Genomic DNA, 18,829 nt, shown 5'->3' on the forward strand with positions numbered 1-18,829 from the left:
AGGATTACTGTGAGATGTAATGAGGTGAGGTATGGAAAATATAAGGCAGAATCAAGATGTTACTGAATAATAAAAACAGTCATAGTATTAGTTATTAGCAGTTATCCATTTATAGCTCATAGTCTCGGATCCTGGATAGTTCTCCAGGATCTGGTTTTAGCCCAGTTTTGGATCAGTTCACCCTCAAGTTCCTTGCTGAAGGATGGAGACCTGTCTGCCCTAGGTGGAGTTACCATTTCCTCCCGCCCTTTCTACTTATTGTTTTTCAAATAGGCTCAGGGACTTCGCACTTGCTGTTCTCTCCTTCCAGACTGCCACATGCTGAGGCTTCTTGTTCACATCTCAGCCAGGATGTCACCTCCTCAGACAGACTTTTCCTTACTATCCCATAGACAGGAGCACCCTCCCCAGTCATTTCTAACCCATTATTCTGTTTTGTTTTCTTCATGGCACTATTACCTTAGAAAATCACCCTATGTACTCATGTATTTACTGATGTATTGCCTTCAAGTTCCAAGGGAGCAAAGAGTTTGTTTTGCTCATCCCAGCATCCAGAACAGTGTTGAATGACTTCACAATTTACTCTGCCTGAGCCCAGGAAACAATCTTTTATTACAGCCAGCTCTAAAAGGCAGATAGCTTCCTCCTGTACAGGAAAGTCAGGGGCGGCGATAAGGGGTGGGAGTGTGTGGGGGATGGTCATCAACCTGCTTCTTTCCCTTCTGACCCTGCTCTCTCCAGAGAAGGTAGAGAGTTAGCCTTCACCTATCCTTTCCACCAGGCGCAGTCAAGGTCTCCAGGGCAGGGCCACCTCTGACCTGCCACGGGGTTGGTGGTAGTTGATTCCGGTTTGGGTCAGAGGCGTCCAGAGGGCGGGGTGGGCGTGTGGCGAGGGTGCAGGCGGGAAGGGCACGGGGGCGCCGCTCGGAGGGCCCCTCTGCCAGTGCGTCTCGGAGGCACGTCCAGCCCACCCACTCGCGTGCCCACAGCTGCATTATTCCCTATAAGGATCTGAACGGTACGGGCGGCCCCGCCCCGTCGCCCCGCGCCCCCGGCCCCGCCCCTTTTTTGGAGGGCCGATGAGGTAATGCGGCTCTGCCATTGGTCCGAGACGGTGGGCCTCGCGCGCCCGAGAGGGGGTGCCCGGGGGACCCGCGCTATATCACTCGGCCGCCGGGCTACCGCGTAGAGCAGGCAGCGGGCGGACGCTCGGACAGCTTCTCCTCCTCCTGCTCCTCCGGCTCCTGCTGCAGCTCCCGCTGCTTCGCCCGGAGAGATTGCCCACCCGCCCAGTCGTGCACCAGCGCCGAGGCAGCCTCGCCGCACCCCATCCCGTCCCGCTGGGCACTCGGAGGGCGGCGCGCCCGAAGCCAAAGTTGCCCCGCAAGGGAGGGCGGGCGAGCTCAGGCTGCGGCGACCCCGCCGGCGGCGCGCAAGGCAACTTTGGAGAGGCGAGCAGCGGCAGCGGCAGCGGCAATGACTCCCTGGCTCGGGCTCGTCGTGCTCCTGGGCAGCTGGAGTCTGGGGGACTGGGGCGCCGAGGCGTGCACATGCTCGCCCAGCCACCCCCAGGACGCCTTCTGCAACTCTGACATCGGTAAGCGCTCCCGGTGTCCCCGCCGGAGCCCCCGCGGTGCCAGCTCGCGCGCTGCAGCCCGGACTTGGGCGCTGCTCCGGGTGGCATGGCGAGCCCCGCTCCTTTTCTCTGCCTGGGCTTGGGACGAGGTGGGGATACTCAGGTTCCTGGGGCAGGGGTTCCGGCATGACCGAGGGGGGAGATGCCCTGCAGAGAAACCCACAGAGGCTGAGTGAACCCCTTGCAGCCATGCTCTTTTAGGGCGTGAGGTCCTTACCGGTCCTTTTGACATCTGGAAAATTTCCCTTTTCACTATTACGGGAGGACGGGCTGAGGGAGAAAGGTGGGGAGAGTGTTTCTAAAACTTGGAATGCCAACTAAAGTGCTGGGATGATGAATAGTTAAAAAAAAGAAAGAAAGAAAGAAAGAAAGAAAGAAAGTTGCCAGCCATGTGCAGGGAAAGTTGCAGGAGAGAGAAACTTGAAGTTTTCTGAGTTTTCACCATCTCCCCAGTAAGTTCATTCTTTTCACTGAGACCTAACCCCGCCTCACACTCCCTAGGCAAGTGCTAACGGAGCTTCTTGGACTGCCAAGTTTGGGTGGATTTAAGGGGAAAAATGAGAAGAAAGCGGTGGGGTTGACCCTCCCCGGAGGAACTGTATTTGAGAGTGTTGATAGCAAGCAGGAGGTGGCGTGTGTGAGGGATCACTTATCACATAGCTGTGAGAATTCACAGGAAGGCTATTTTTTTTCCTTGAATGTGTGTGGGGAGGGGGAGACTGAGCAGTGGAAAACAGATTTGTCACCAAAAGAAAAAAGATGCCAAGGGTCACATCATGGTGACTATTCCAAATCGGACTTAGTGTCTTGATTGGAGACTCAGTAAGAAGTAGAACCGTATCAACAGCCTCGAGAGTGTGCCCTGGGAGAACCTGTTTGGGAGTGTTCGGGACACTTGTGCATGGTTGGCCAGAGGTGGAGGAGCAGCTGGAAAACGTCTCTCCTCTCCTTTCCAGCTCATAAGGCATGCAAGTCCAGTGGCCCTTGCTCTGTGTGTGTGCGTGTGTGCGCGTGTGTGTGCGTGTGTGTGTGTGTACACGGGCTGGGAGGTGTGGTAGGACACAGTCTAGCCACCCTCTGCCTGTGCAGATTCAGAGGTGAAGAATGGAGCGTGTGTGTTTTAAGGACAGTCATAAAGGGGAAAGAAATTTTCCACTGGGTCCTGGTGAGGGCCTCCACAAGTGTGCTGCAGGGGAGGAGGGCGGGGAGGCAGGGACCTGGCGGGGAGGGGCGCCGCTGGTGGCCCTGGCGGGCCTAGGAGAAGCAAGGGAGGTAGCTGTGCTGAGCAGGTCAGTCCAGTCGGCAGGCACGGGCGTTTGTGTGGCCTGGGGTCACTCGTGTTAGCGGTTTCCTGGGGCCTGTGTTGTGCACCTTTCCCTCTCCCGGGGGATCCTGACTGGCCCCTGGGTTTGTGGATTGCCTGGAAGGACTCTTTGGGGCTGCCTGAGGCCTGGAAGCTTTTCTTTCTCCTCCTCGGACAGCCCTCACCCAAAAACCCCTTGGCCCGTCCCCCCTCACCCCGTGGGTGTCACTCCCGCCGGAGTAACGCTGGGAGCTGCTGGCGGTGGCAGTGGGTTCTGGTCTTGCTCAGGGAAGAGCACATACTCGGGGCCTGGAGCCAGCTGGAGTCAGGGCGTCGTCCCCTGCTTGACAATGGCTTGGGTGTGTTCCCCTGGGTTTTGGTGTGTGGGGAGAGGGAGACCTCATGCCTCCCCCTTGCTCTTGGCTTTTGGGTTTCCACCCTGGAAGTTCACCAGGGAACAGTGGAAACAGGAGCAAGGGGACCGCTTCCAGGGGGGGCACTGCCTGACTCTGTTCACTGCTTAGGTTTCCTGCTGTGTGTCTGGGCTGATACAGAAAGTTTCTTGTAATTTCTCCGGATTTATTTAAGAAATCCTCCCACATCCCCCTCCTCAGTAGACTGCCCAGAGAAAAGCAAAGTTACCAGGAAGTACCCAAAGACAAGAACATTATGGTAGCAAAAATAAAAAAGAAACAAAAAAACTTCGATACTGCTGGCACCGATCCAAAACTGTTCTGCCTCGGTTTGGTGCGCTGCACTAGTGGCAGGGATGAGATAATGCTTTTAAAAATGGGAGGTGTGGATGTGGGCTGCCGGCTTGTTGACCTCTGCTGCCTTACAGTACCCTGCTGGTGTCCAGTAGGTGGCTCCCAGTATTCCTAGCTCATAGCCCTTCTGGTTTCCACTCAGTCTGGGTTGATGCCTGCCTGTTCTCTCCCTGAAGAAAATGTGTAGACGTTTCCATTCTCCTTGACCCCTACGACCCCACCAATCAATACTGTAGTCCATGAAAAATGCTTATGCCAGCCCACCAGCTTCCTCTTCCAGGACCTTCCTGGCTCTTTTCTCTTCATGGCCAGGTGCCACGTTGCTAGGTGAAGGCCCTCTCTAAGGAATCCCCCATGGCCTTCCCTCTCCTTTCTCCTCATCCACAGGTGTCTCTTTTTGCCTTTCTCCCCCAAAGCCCTGGGGATTGGCATTGCCTTCTGGGTGAGGAGGAGTTAAAAGGTGTTGCTATGGCAACTCCAGGCCCTGCACCCTAGCGAAGTGTTTAGAAGAATAAACTACATGCCGGCTTATAAAACATACTGTGGCAGAAAGAAAAGGACTTGGCAGCAGCTACGATGTCTGCGGCCCCCTCCCCACCAGTCGTTGCCCCTGAAACTCTTGACAAAACCTTGACTCTGGAGGAGGGAAGGGAGGGGACTAGGAATGAAGAAGGCAGCCTTGGCCTGCTTTCTGCTCCACAGCTCTGTCCAGCTAAGGAAGGGGTGGGCAGTGCCAAGAGCCTTCTGAAAATTGGGGTATGTGTGCCCGTGCTTGCGTGCGTGCGTGTTTGCATGTGTGTGTGTGTGTGTGTGTGTCTGTGTGGTTTCTGCAGGGGGCGGGAGCAGTAGAGAGAGAGAATTTTGCTTCAGAATGCCAAGCTCTCCTTTGCACAGAAGCATGGGGCTGTGCGATAGAGTGCTGGGGGCCTGCCCCCTGAGCCTGTTGGGAATTCGAGAGTGAGGCTCAGCTTGGGGGCCCACTGCCAGCTCTGGAGGATGGTCTCTGGATGTCTCCGAATTGTTTTGACAGGGACCAGTGCCAGCAGATTCTTTTGGTATCAGATCTGAGGTTGTGGTTTTAGCAAAGAAGCCATTTTCAAAGAAGCCTGATCTATTCTCTCTCACTCACAAACACGCAATTTCACTTTACACTGGGCTTTGTGACTTAAGGAAAATAAAAAGGATCAGACTTCAGAGAGGAGCCAGTCACTTGGGGAGCGGACCCAGGCTGTCGACATCTTAGTAACTCTGGAAAGAGGAGAGCTGCTGTTTGTAGAAGGAGGGAAGGGACATCTCGCAGACTCCCACTAGGTTCAAGCACTTCTCACATCCCGTGTCTTTCATCCACCCAGCATCTTCAAGAGTAGGTATTACACCTATTTTTTTCAAAGGAAAACACTGAGTCTGAGAGAGACTGTGCTTGCTCAAGGTCACCCAGTTACTATATGGTAAGGCTAAAGCCATTCTTAGTTATGCCATTCTTCCAAAACTTTTCAACTTTCAATTACCCTTGATATTCTAAGGCAGACGACGCTTCCTAGGACCAGGATGAAATGGACAGTTAACATTTGAAGAATGCCTTACTTATCTATTTGGGGAGTTTTCCTTAGAAATATGAAGACAGCCAAAATGGCCAGAGGTTTTAATTAAACATCATCTTATGGGACTGAGAACTAATTACCATCATCCTCATCATATTAGGCTATAAATAGAGAAAATTAAAGGAAAATTTCTAATGTTCTTTGGCTATTAGAACTGGAAGAGACCCTCAAAACCACCAAGACAAAGTAAAAAAAAGACTCGATTTGTCTCACTGAGGCCCAGGGAAAAGCAAAGCTAATGGGGACAAGAAACCTTGGCCTTCAATACTCTTACCCTTCTGGGTGGGGACGAATGGGGGCCTCCCAGGGTGAGGTGCCCAGTCTATGCAGACTCCCAGTATGATGGGAGGAAAACCAGAGAGAGTCAGGAGACTGGGTGCTGGGCTGGCTGGAGAAGGTGCCCCTCCCACAGTTCTGTGTCCCTTTCACAATCCCTGGATAGATAAGGCTAGAAAAGTGGCCACAGAAGTGGCTTGGGTGGAGGGACTTTTGTTTGTTTTGCCGGAACAGCAGGAACCATTCAGCTCCGCTGCTGAATGGCACATTCCAAAAGGTTCATTAATTAAAAACAAAAACAACAACACAATTCTCTATTGCATTTAGCTTTTACCATTCCAGCCAGTATGGACAAGGAGGCCCCTTCTTCTAGCCTTTGTCATAGTCAACTCCTGGGTGGCCTGGAGAGGCAGTGTGCGGTGGTAGAAAGGCTGTGGCATGGGCAGAGCTGGGCTTAAATCCTTCCTCTGGGGCTTGTTGGCTGTATGCACTTAAGCATGTTATTGGGCATCTTTAAGCTTTAGTCTCCTCATTTATAAAAGGGGAATAATAATCTGTACGTCCTTGGACCTTTAATTTTTAACCACATTTTAAAAATTACAAGGATAGTATGGATACATTCTATGACTATGTGTGTATGTAACTGTGTGTACATCTATATCCATCCATCTATCCATCCACCCATCATCCATCCATATCCATCTATCTATCTATCTATCTATCATCTATCTATCTAAAATCAGATAAGGGTGAAGTCCTTTTTGATCACTTCCTCTAATTCTAGTCCCTTCCCTATGCATTTACATACATAGGTACTCATAGAAAATTAATAGTAGTTTTTTCCCTTGGAAACATGAGTGGTAGAACACTATAAATAGTGGAATACCAATATAGCATTCTATTGTTTTTCAATGAACAATGTGTTAGGTTGTTCTCAGTTAATATACATATAGATCTACTACATTTTTTTAATGTATAGAATTCCATAGGGTTATACATTTTAAAAACTAATTACGGAGTGATTACTATGTGCCAGGCACCATTCTAAATAATTAACATGAATTAACTCATTTAATTCTCTCAAAAGTCGTATGAGGCAGGTATGCTACTGTTGTCTCCATTTTACAGATGAGGAAATTGAGGCTTAGAAAAATTAGGTAACTTGTTCAAGGTTGCTGCAGAGCCTGTATTTAAACCCCTGCAGCCTGGCTCTAAAATATAATCAACTACTATACTATATATTACATTACATTATATATCATATTATATAATATATTGTTATATACTATTTTTTTACTATAATAATATAATAGCTCTATAGGTATAGGTGTATATTTACTTAGCCATTCCCCTACTGGTAGATATTTAGGTTTCTAACAGCTTTTCATCCTCACAAAGAGCACTACAACAAGTAGTCATCGTACAATCCTCTTGTTCATATGCATGGGTATTTCTCTATGGCAAATATACAATTTGGAATTATTGGACATAAAGTATGTGTGAACAGTTCCTGACAATTTGCCATCCAGAATGGCTGTGTAACACAGTTCTTTTCAGATATGCAACATGCATAGATGGAGGAACTATTACAGCCCTGTGCTGGAGATACTTTCATGCTTCTTTCAAATGGGAAAACAATTTATGAATTTTATTGACTTCCTGAGTTTTTTTCCCTTTTTGCTTGTCCCTTTATCCCTTTGACAGGGAGCAATATTAAGGCTACTTAGACCAAGTTGATGGGAGCTTTTTTGTAGGGAGAATGGGGCTTACGTGCCAGGAAAGCCATGGCCTTTGACTTGTTGCAGTTTTGGATTAATTCAGTTGCAGATGGTTTTATTTTTATTTTGCTTTAATACGAAGCAATGGGCCTTTCATTATACTAAGCTGCTTGACTTCAGGATTTGACACGAACCCAGGTTCGTGTTTTGAAGACATCTGTGCCGTGCGCAGGGTCTTATTTGCTGGCTCAAAGATGTCCCCTAGTTGAATAGGCCTGGCCAGGCTCATGGTGGCAGCAAGGGGACTCATCCCTTTGTCCCCCTTCTCCCCTTGTCATTCAATATGGATGGCGCTTGGATGAGAGTGGTGGGATGGCCATAGGATGGAGATGGACAGTGGAGAGGGGGCAGGGTGGGTCCTGGCCAAGAAAAGATGCTGGAGTCTCATCTTGATGGGAGCTAGAAGGGCTAGTTTAAGAGAGAATTTCACTGTTGTGATTAAAACCTTTCAGTAGACTCTTGGGATAAAGTGTCATAAAATGGCTCCAACAATGGCCATCTGGCCCCTGCCTACCTTGTCATCATCACTGGCCCTTCCAGCTCCAGCTGTTCCCATTCTCTCTCTGGGTCTTGGCCCATGCCCTCCCCTCGATTCTGAATACCCCTTGTTAACTTCTTATTCTCTGGATCTCACTTGATCCCTTTTCCCTGCCCACTTCCTGGCATTGGTGCAGAATAATCACACCTTGACCAAATTTTAAACATGTCAAAAAACACCACCTTTAGGAAAGAACAATTCTTCAGAGCTGCTTGGGAAATTCCCAGAGGGGGTTATTCTTGGGTTGACCTAAGGGCTGTGTACTACCCAGAGGGATGCATCTAACCCTCCTAAGAGAGGAGGCATCTGCTGTGTTCTCTGCGTTACTTGATAAGTCCAGCCCCACCTTCTGGACATAATACGCCACCACCCTCCCAAAGAAAAATCTCCTTTTTGGCATATCAGTAACCCTACCAGGTAGAGACTGGCCATCCCAGCTGCCTGGTGAGGCCAGAGAGGTGAAATCACTCGCCCAAGATCACACCACTAAGAAACAGATGAACCAGAACCTACATTTGCTTAGTCTACCTCCAAATCTGTGTCCAAATCAGTATAGACTAACGGCTAGGACTCTTTGGATTTGAGAAGATGCTACTCCTTTTGTAACTTCCCCACATTGGTTTTTTGATTCCCTGCTGTCGGAGTTCTCCTCCACATGCTTCCCCTTGATTTTCTTCCATAGCCAGCCTCTGCAGCCCCTGCCTCCCCTGCCACCCCCAGGTTTATTACAGTACAGCCCTAACAAAACCAAGTCTCGCACCCTATGTCGAATTCCTAACCAAGAACTCTTTCCACTTAATCAGCAGTTCACAGCCTTTTCAACACCACGGACTATTTTTATTAATTTTCCTTCAATGGATTTCATGTTTGGAAAATCACAACTTCATGTCTTGGGTGTTGATTATTTTTCCACTACAAAAACCAGTTAAACTATATCTGTCACTGCTGACCCTAGCCAGTCATTATTCTGATATAATCAGCTAATACAATTAACTGCAGCCCAAAACAAAGAAACTTGGTGTTTGCCTAAGCCTGGGAAGCATTCTCATGGGTTATTGGATGATGGCAGTGTATGATTTGGGCTGGTTCACTGAGGTGCTGAAAAGAGCTCACGGACCCCTTGTAGACTGCTGTTCTTCACCCTCTGGGAATGGCTCTTTTCTTTCACACCAGTTTGCCACCTCCTCCTGTGGGCAGGTCCACACATCTCCCACCCTTGCCAATTTCTAGGTTGCCCACAGCACTGAGAACAGGGCTGGCGGAGGTGGTGGGTAACCAATGTGTCCTGGTTGAGTTGCCTAGCCATTCAGAGGGGGTGACACGGGCTCCTCCTATTTATCTGTTTTCCTGTGTTAATCTCTGACAGGCTGGAGCCGATGAGTACTGACTCTAGCTAAAGGAACTCACTAAACAGCGTTTGACAGGAGGTCACAAGGTGTCTATCCCAGCCGCAGTGGAAGGAACTAAGAGGCCTTTTTACTTGGTTGCTAAAAAACTAGTGTCTAGAGGAGGGGAGGGGGCCAGGACAACTTTTCCTGATGCCTTTAGAAGCCATCTGCGAGGCTGGGGTGGTCTGGCTGCCACAGAAGTGACGGTCCATGCTGCCCAGCACTCAGTTATGATTTATGTTCACGTAAAGCCTGTCACCTCATGGTGGCATCCACGGTGCAGGGAGTAGAGACCTGAAGTATTCCCAGGCCTGCAGCCACCTGCTTTTTGTGGGGGTGGGGAAGGGAAGGAAAACTGAAAGGTTGGCTTCAGAGAGCCCAAGGGAAAGTTTAGCGGGTGGAAAAATAGAGTCCTTGGATGACAGAGGGTGGGGAGGGCGGGGAGAGGGGAAATCCAGAGCAGACCAGAGCCATTCCGGAACCAGAGACTTTGAATATTAGTTGGCAGTTATTTATCCCTCCCCCCCACCCCCAGGCCATCTTTGATCCCTCTCAGAATGAGGGTGCCGGGCACCAGGTAGCTCAGTTGCCTGCAGAGAAGCACTGTTCATTCAGAAATCTCAGAGCTCTTGCAATCCCCAGGTTAGAGCATGGGGAAGGTGAGCCTTGTAACCTGGGTCAGGCTTCATGAGGATGTGGTTTCGTGACGTGAAGGCTCATGGTGTTTGGCTAAGGTGCTTGCAGTTCATGAATTAGGATGGATCTCCTTTTGACTTAGACTTGATCATCATGAATAGACTCATAGCCTTTGAGATTTGGAAACATAGTACCTCTTGTGAGCTCTGCTGCTCACCTAGTGTGGTTAAGTTCTCTGGCCTCAGTTTCCTCATCGGCAAAATAGGGGGAATAATAGTATGTACCACTTTGGGTTGGTGATTAAGTGAAGAAATTCAGGGAAAGTGTTTAGTACAGAATCTGCCACATACCAAAAGCTCAACAGATGTTAGCTTTTAGTAGTAGTGTTGTTATATTATGTGGCAGAGCGGGTATTCTCACTTTAATACTGGTGAGGAAAATGGGGCTCTGAGAGGAGACAGGATGTTTTCCAGGGTCACATACAGAGAGGTGTGTTTCAAAATCACAGCTTGAGACCCCCTCCCACCCAAGTCTAATGCTTTTCCACTTTGTCCCACTGCCTCCCACAGGACAGAAAAATGAAGTTCCCGCTCTATATTTTCACGACTCTCCACATTTTAGAGTCTTAAGTCTACTTGATCTTATTTGATTATCACAGCATTCCCACTGAGGAAAGCAGGACAGTGAGGGGTCATCGTTCCCATTTAATAGATGTGGACAGTGAGAACTAGTGTGGTTCAGGAGCTTGGCCACACAGCTGATACATGGAATTGGGATTGGAACCAACTTCTTTCAAGGCCAAGTCCTTCCCTCTTTTCCAGGGTCAGGTGCCTCCCATCCCTCTTCAGACTGCTTCAGCACGTTTGCCTCTGGTAGTCAGAGGGGATAGATGCTGGGGTAGTCAATGGGAGGGCCTGGGAAATGGTGATATTGAACTTGAATATCAAGTCCATAGCCCTGTCCCCATCTACCCCAGGGTTGAGAGATGTGCAGTGTTCAGGAGTGAGCACTGGCTGGGAGTCAGGACACCTGGGGTCTAGTTCTAGGTCTCCTGATTCTAGGATCACCTTGGTGATGTCAACCTCCCTGGATTTCAGGCTCTCATCTGTGAAATAGCAGGACTGGCTCTATGTGGCGTGTATGCACTTTTTCCCCACATATATTTATGGTAACTGATATTTTCCTGAATGCCTACTATGTGTCAAGTATTTCTGGCTTTAAGTTCCTTTGGAAGGGGCTCTCTATCTGAATAATTGAGCACCTAAATCCATCAACAACACCTTTTAGGAGGTAAGTTCTTTAGAAATGTGGTCTATAAAGACAAGAGCTAGGATCTCTGTGGTTATGAAAGCAGATGAGGGCTTCGTCTGAACAAAACCGCTAATGAGCCGATGTACTTTATCAGATGACATATTTGACCACCAGACTTCCTGTTGAAGCAGAGCTGATGTGCCAAACAGATAGCAAACTTGCAGACCTAGCTGATGGCTAGAATTAAAAATCAAGGTCACTTCAGTGTCTGTCATTGATCACTGGAGGGCTTGGTAAAAATTCTTTTGAACCCCATTAACACCACTACTGAAGCTGACAGAGAAGAGGTGGGATTGAGACTCAGTGCTCATGGGAACAAGGCCTTCCTGATCCATGGTCTACCGGAGCAGCCCCTTGCTCCAGAAAATTTGATTCAAGGCTTGGCTCAAACATCCCTATCTGAGAAAACTCCCCTCATGGAAGACTGGCTCGTATAAAGACCTGTGATTAAGATGTGTGTCATCTGATGGAACCTTTGTTTAAGTGGATGAGGAGGGGGTTTGGAAGACCCAGATCAAACATGTGCCCTATTGAGCAACTGCAGTGCACTCCCTTCTCCAACAATAGGACAGGGACCCCCAAAGATGTTGCGACTGTGGCTTCCCGATAGAAATACCCAGCAGAAGGACTGAGAGATGTGAGAGAACCCTAACAACATCCAGGTTGTTAACTGGGATGCAGTTCTGAACAAATGGGTGTGGGTGCAGATTCCAGTTCCTTCCTGATTGCTTCTCTCTTGGCCTGGGTTTCCTCAGCTCTCATCTAGGTCAGATTATAAACCCAAATGCCTACAGACGCCAGTCATTGGAAGCTGCATGTTTGCATGTTAAACATATTGAATTATTACTCACGTCTACCAAAAAACATATATGTGTTTCCCCACTCTCTTGTTTTCCCACTTCAGAGTAAAGAATGGGTACTAAATATTATTTCTTTATTATAAGACAAACAACAAAACAGTGGGCAAATAGGATGAAATTAGTGAATTATCCTTGGCTTTGGAGTTGGGGGGAGCGATAGAGAATGGTGACGACTATGGAGAACTGAATAGTTCATGTCCCTTCAGAAGGGCACAGCTGCTGTCCAGCTCCAATCTATCAGAATGTGAGTCCAGTGCTGCCAGATTTCCAGTCTCTTAGGACAAGCTAGAAATCCAAGATTTTAACGTGAAATCTGATTTTTAAATGCTGGCACAATTAAAAAGAAACACACACACGTACACACGCGTGAGCCAAACAAAACATGTCCCTGGGCCAGCTTCAGCCCTATGGATCACCAACTTTGTGACCTTGAGTCCAGATAATCTCCTGAATTTCCTTTGGGTTGTAGGATCTCTGAGTGAATAAGAGCAACTGCTTTCTCAGGCAAAATGATGTACCTGTCCTCTGTGTCCCCAGAGGGTACAAGTGCTCATGCACTTGTTGTCACACTTTCTGTGCTTTCTGAGGTGGTTAAGAGCACAGGTCCTAGAGTTAGACTGCCTGGTTCAAACCTTGGCTCCATTAATTGATAGCTTTACGATCCTGGACAAGTCAATCCTTCTCAGCCTCCTTTTTCTTATCTGTAAAATGGAGGATGCCATAATAGGACTCTTAGGCTCCTAGGGTGGTGGGAGAGTTCATTGAGATGATGGGAGTCACCGGCTTGGCCCATTGCCTGGCATGTAGTGAGAGCTTGATAAACATCAGCCGTCATATTATTACCACTCGGTGCCTCCCCCTAGATGGTGAGCCAGCTGGAGTACAGGGAGTCACACACTACTCTCCATCCATTGCCCAGTGCATAGTAGGCATGCAATAAAAGTATGCTGAATGATGGGCTTCCCTGGTGGCCCAGTGGTTAAGAATCCACCTGCCAATGCAGGGGACACGGGTTCGAGCCCTGATCCGGAAAGATCCCACATGCCACGGAGCAGCTAAGCCCGTGCACCACAACTACTGAGCCTGCGCTCTAGAGCCCACGAGCCACAACTACTGAGCCCGTGCACCACAACTACTGAGCCCGCGTGCCTAGAGCCCGTGCTCCGCAACAAGAGAAGCCACTGCAATGAGAAGCCCACGCACCACAACGAAAAGCAGCCCCCTCTTGCCGCAACTAGAGAAAGCCCGTGCACAGCAATGAAGACCCAAAGCAGTCAAAAAAATAAATTAAAAAAAAAAAAAGTATCTTGAATGAATGAGGGCATTCGAGGAAGAGAGCCTTCCAGCCTCTCCAGGCAATGGTGCACTTAGCTTGCGTGTGTGTCAAAGAGAGAGAGAGAGACAAAAGGAAAACCAGTTTTGACATGCTGGGCACGACCAGCTTAATGAAAAAATGCTGTTCTAAGCTGCTAAGATAGCAGATAGTGTGCTAAACAGTGGCGGTTGTCTTGGGAAATACGACCGAAGCTATTGCCCATCCTTTTCCAAACAGAGAAGGGACGAGACGTCTGGGAAACCAAAGTGCAGATGTCGAACCTTGGGTGCTTACATCATGGGCGCTTTGGCAGCTTGACAGATTTTATTTATTCAGGGCCCCTTTAAGCCAGAGGAGATTCCTAGAGGCTCTTAAAATTTAATGCCCCACCTGGATAGTTAACATCTGTGTTTTATTTTGTTTAAAAAAGTTAACTCCAAATAGTTCAAATTCCTTTGGTATTCCTGAGAGAAGAGTTTCTTACTGGGCAACGCACAAGCAGGGATGTGGAAAGGGTAAGGCTAGACCTGCACCTTCTGGGAGAAATAATACTGCGAGCCACAGACGTGGGCCATGTATGTAATTTTAAATTTTCTTGTAGCCGCTTTTGAAAAAAGGAAAAAAAAACCCCATGATGTTAATTTTAATACTATTCTTAATCCGATATTCCAAAATATTATCTTTCCAACATGTCATCGATTTAAAACATTATTAATGGGGTTTCAATTTTTTAAGTTTTTGAAATCCAATATGTATTTTACACTCATAGCACATCTCAGATTGGACTAGTCACATTTCAAGTGCTTAATATCCACCTGTGGTTAATGGCCACCTCATTAAGAGGACAGTGCAAATCAAGACAGGATATGTGAATGCAAGCCATCTTTTTTCTCTCCTTCTCGTTGTTTTATGAGCTGTGCACAGAGATGTGGGGAAACTGGAGGTACACTGGGGCTACTGACTCAGCTTTGCTACAAGTGACTTTCAGGCCACAGGTCCCTGTGTTGTGATACTGTAGAAGCCATCTGACTCCTGCTCTCACTTGACAGATGGGGAACTGAGATCCAGAAAGGTAGAGGAGGTCGGCGTTAAGAGATAGAGCTGGAAATAGAAAAACAGTACTCTTTGATGATATCTAACATTTATTAAATCATTTTTATATTCTAAGACCTTTTCACACATTATCTCCTTAAACTCTCATAACCACCCAATGAGAAGGCAGTGTTATTTCTGTTTTGCAGATGAAACGATCTCGGTTTAGAGGAATTAAATATTAAAGTGGCTAATATTTATTGACAGCTGTTCTAAGAACTTTATATACATATTAATTCTACTATTTAATATAAACTTTCGTATTAGGAATTATTATTATTATGATCACCATCATTCCACTTTACAGATGGGAAAACTGAGGCCGAGAGAGGCCAAGTAACTTGCCTAAGATGCCGCTAGTATGGTGGGGTCAAGATTTGAGCCCAGCCTGCCTGACTCCAGAGTCTGAGCTCTTAATCACAACTTATGCCCAAGGTCACCCAGCCACACAATGGCACAGCTAGTATTTGAGTTGGGATGTCTGTTCCCTGGTTCATGGTCTTTCTTTACCATCCCACTGTACTGACTGGATCACAACCCTGTTGATTCCTAGCACTTTCTGCCTCGCTCTGCTGCCAGTAATGACCAGAACAGGAAGGCTCTGGACTCCAGCACTGATTGAAGGGTCCAGGCAAAACATGCGCATCTCCTCTGGCTTGGCTGATCCCAGGCTGCTCTAGCCGACGAAGGCCAAATTCCTGGCCCAGTGGAGAAGGGTGGGAAGAACACTTGTCCTTTCTGCCTTCCCAGTTGGGCGAGGTCAGTGTACCAGGTTGGAAAGTGGTATGTGCCTAATTGCAGGGGGGAGGCTGAGAGGATTAACACTCTTTAAATAGACATCAGGAAACTAAGAATAGCTTTGCTGCCTGGAAATTGATGGGTATTCCTGACCACAGGCCATCCCACTTAGTAGGTGCTCAATAAATGCGGTGAACTACAGGAATAAACAAATACTGAAAATGGGTCATTGGGAGAGCCCTTAGCCAGTAAGACTCTGTGCTCTGTATAAAAAGAAATTTAGACTGAGGTTATTTGAGTCTTCCTGCAGTCTGGAGACCTCTGTTACCTTTACTTGTCTACTTTTGTAGTCTTGAGGCCAATGTCTTTTTGGCCAGGAGAACAGCAAGTGGTTAGAATGCCAGGGAAAGACAAGTTTTCCCCTTATTTCTGCCTTGTTGCCTGCTATCCCACCAGGCTGGAAAGATGGGCATTACTTCCTTTTGTCCTATTATCAAGATTTTGGTGTTCCCTCGAGTACTTTGCAGATTCCAGTCCCTTGGAGCCTTAAGGTGGGAACCTCCAAATTTGCCATCAGACCTGGATCTATGCTTTAACACGTAACTCCTGGGTCCTTACTGAAGGTTCTGGCTCCAAAGAATTGAGGTTGCCTTCCTGGCAGAAATTCAGCACTACCACCTCTTGTAATTTATCAGGTGAGCTGTGAGGATAGGGGCAGGGAAGATTTCCTTGGACCGTGGGAAAGCCTAAAGCAGTGTTTCCCAGGGCGTGATTCTCCACGCACCACCGTTAAGAAATGTTCTTTCAGCCAACACATTTAGGAAAGCTGTTTACTGTATTCTCCCCTGGAGATGCACAATGACCATCAGCAGAGTAAAGGCTCTGAGAAGTCCTGCTGCATGGTAACCTGTTTAGCTCTGCTTAATCCAGTGTTTCCTAAACATATCTAATCCAGGAACCAATTTTTCCCAAGAAGCACCTATGAACCCTGTTGGTGAGACACTGCCCAGCTGAGGATTCTGAAAACCACTTTTGCCCACTTGCCTGCCCTGTGATTGCGGAGTAGGGAAGGAGATAGTAAGAAATATCATCTACGTTGCATAGGGAAGTTGCTCATCTAGGCTTGCCAAATAGAAATGGCTGCATCAGTGTGAGTGGGCACCTTATAGGGGCTGGAAGAGAAAGGAGGAGTGACCCTCAAGGCCAAACACTGGCCAGATTTAATGTTCATCCTCTGCCCCTGACTTGTTTTATAACCTTAGTTGGCCCAGTTCTGGGCATGCATCAGATTTGTAAACCCTAGTATCTTGCTTATACCATTAGGGGCTTGATGGAAGGAAAACGTGGCCACGTGAGGTATTTATGACTTGAAGGTCTGGGGCACAAGTACTGTGGAGAGAAGGTCATGAGCAGCAGGGGAGACGTACCTGTGTGTCCCCACTCCTGGTCCCCAGGTGGTCTTAGCCTGAGCTCTCACCTCTCTGATCTATACTTCTCTTAGATGAGCATCTTACCATTTTACAGACAGCAGCCTCTTTGAGATTCTGATTAAAGCTATACATACACATTTCTAGAGGTTCAGAAGAGACCTTGCTGAAGACCATCTATAATCATCCCTCCATCCGCCCAATTCAGAACACTTGTCTAGAGAATCACTGAGTTGGTGATGGTGTGTTAAAACAACAAAAAGAATAACCTAACAATGTGAAATTGTCTGAAAGTTAGTGGCTCTGTACATTCAGTGGTTGCTTAGAATGTTTTGGTGAATGAATGGATTGGATATTTTGCCTCAGTCCACACAGGATTTGAGGTGGTCAACTAGGGATCCCATTTCATGGTTTGTGGCTCTGGGCAAAGCAAGGATGGACACTTCCAGCCTTTTACAGTGAATCCAGTATGTTCACACTGGTACCCAAAGAGTCTTGACTAGCCAAGGTCCTGGGGGGCAGCATGGGGTGTAGAAAAATGGGCCAGTGCCCCCAAAGGATAGGGCCCCAGGCCTGACTCTGTTCCCTCTGGCTGTGTGATTCTAGGTGAGTCACCTCCCCTTTGGGCGCCCTTGATAAAGTTAATGAGAGGAAGTCTTGGGCCCTAAGCATTGAGCATTCCGACCCCGGCTTTCAAAGTATTTAAATGGGAGAGGAAAGAGCAGGGTGAGGCTAGCAGAGGTAAAAGGCTGGGTGTTTGCTCACCCCGTCCCCAGGGCTGGGCCCCCAGCTCTTGCACCATTAACTCCTGTCACAAAGCCCACGTGACTGTGGCCAGACTGAGGAAAAGCCTGAGGATGACTCAGTTTCCACCTGGGCCTGGGGAAGGGGACAGGGTTGGCAAGAGAGCAGCAGATAGGGCTCTGGGGCCAGGAGGAATGTGGGCTGGGGAGGAATTCCCTGTCCTGGGGCTCTAATGCCACAGGCCAGGCAGGCGGTGGATTCCCAGCCAGTGGGGTCACTTGGCCCCTGCCACTCCTCCTTGCCCCCTCCTTCCTAATTTCCTATTTCCTGCCCCCTTCTCCTCTGACATGTTATAAATAACCTCTGAGGCTGGCCTCTGGGCTTAAGCATAGGTGAGCTGGAGGAAAGTGGAGGGCACAAAGGTGGAGCTGCATCCTGCACTTGTCCAGGGGGCCATAGGGTTTCAGGTTGCTCAGGAGAATTTGTTTCCTTGTTTTTTCCACTAGGGAGTGAGGTAGTGAAAGAGGAAATAATCTGTGTTGGCTTGAGGTGGCTTGGCCTCCCTTGGGACAGTGCTGGGTTTTATGCCTGCAAGGAGCTGCCGCTCTGCTGGCTGCAGATCCCAGGGCCACGGGGCTGAGAAGCCCAGAGAGAAGGCATCTCAGAATACTCAGAGGGTGGGCACCATGTCGGCAGGACCTGTGGCTTCCTTCCCAAGCCCCGCCTGGTTCCGTGTGGGAGGCTGCACAGGCAAAAGGCTGTGTGTCAATCTCCTTCTTCTTTAACTGCCAGCATGTCATTCATTGAGACCATCAGACGTGGGCCTCAATCACCATCACCTCCCAGTCTGGCTGCCTCGGCCCAGCTGAGTACATGGCTTCCACGACTGCGTAAAGGTCCCGCAAATATGTCTGCTATGGACACATTCATTCCTTGAACAAAGATTTATTGAGCATCTGTGTTCCAGGCACTGGACAAGGTGCTGAGGCCACTGGCCATGGCCCCTACCCTCAAGGCCATGGCTCAGCCTGGCCCTCTTTTGGCTGTGGCTCTGCCCTCCCTCCTCCATAATTCCAGCTTGGACAGGTGAATACCTACAGGAAGCACACACAAGGGCCCCCTTTCACACCTCATCTTTTGTTTTCAAAGGTTCAGAAAACCGAAAAGGGGGATTCTGAAGTGGCCAGTGTATTAAATTCCTTGTAGCCCATTCATTGCCTGACTTCCTCTTCTGCCCATGGGCCCACAGAAGTTCTTACAATCATGATGTGATGGTTTTCTGTGGTACCCATCCTACCACATGGCTTCCTTGGAAACCCATTTTTCATTTTTTTCTGGAGCCCAAGAGCATTGGGACCTTTTTCTGTGTGATGTGTGGCTCAGGCTGCCAACATCCAGAGGGGGTGCCTTTTTCTGATT

General features: G+C 48.3%; 2 protein-coding genes across 3 annotated transcripts in view; one reads left to right on the forward strand and one right to left on the reverse strand.

Annotated features, from left to right (window-relative positions):
- The window catches only part of SYN3 (synapsin III), a 447,953-nt gene that overhangs the window by 237,574 nt on the left and 191,550 nt on the right, over nucleotides 1-18,829 (reverse strand). The gene's annotated exons all lie outside the window — the stretch shown is intronic.
- TIMP3 (TIMP metallopeptidase inhibitor 3) overlaps nucleotides 1,125-18,829 on the forward strand; it is a 56,524-nt gene continuing 38,819 nt past the window's right edge. Inside the window, exon 1 of the mRNA XM_059936843.1 lies at nucleotides 1,125-1,597. Coding sequence (XP_059792826.1) covers nucleotides 1,477-1,597 — 121 coding nt within the window. The 5' untranslated portion in view covers nucleotides 1,125-1,476. The remainder of the gene's footprint in view (nucleotides 1,598-18,829) is intronic.

Source organism: Balaenoptera ricei, chromosome 10 (genome assembly GCF_028023285.1).
Source record: "Balaenoptera ricei isolate mBalRic1 chromosome 10, mBalRic1.hap2, whole genome shotgun sequence".
NCBI lineage: Eukaryota > Metazoa > Chordata > Mammalia > Artiodactyla > Balaenopteridae > Balaenoptera > Balaenoptera ricei.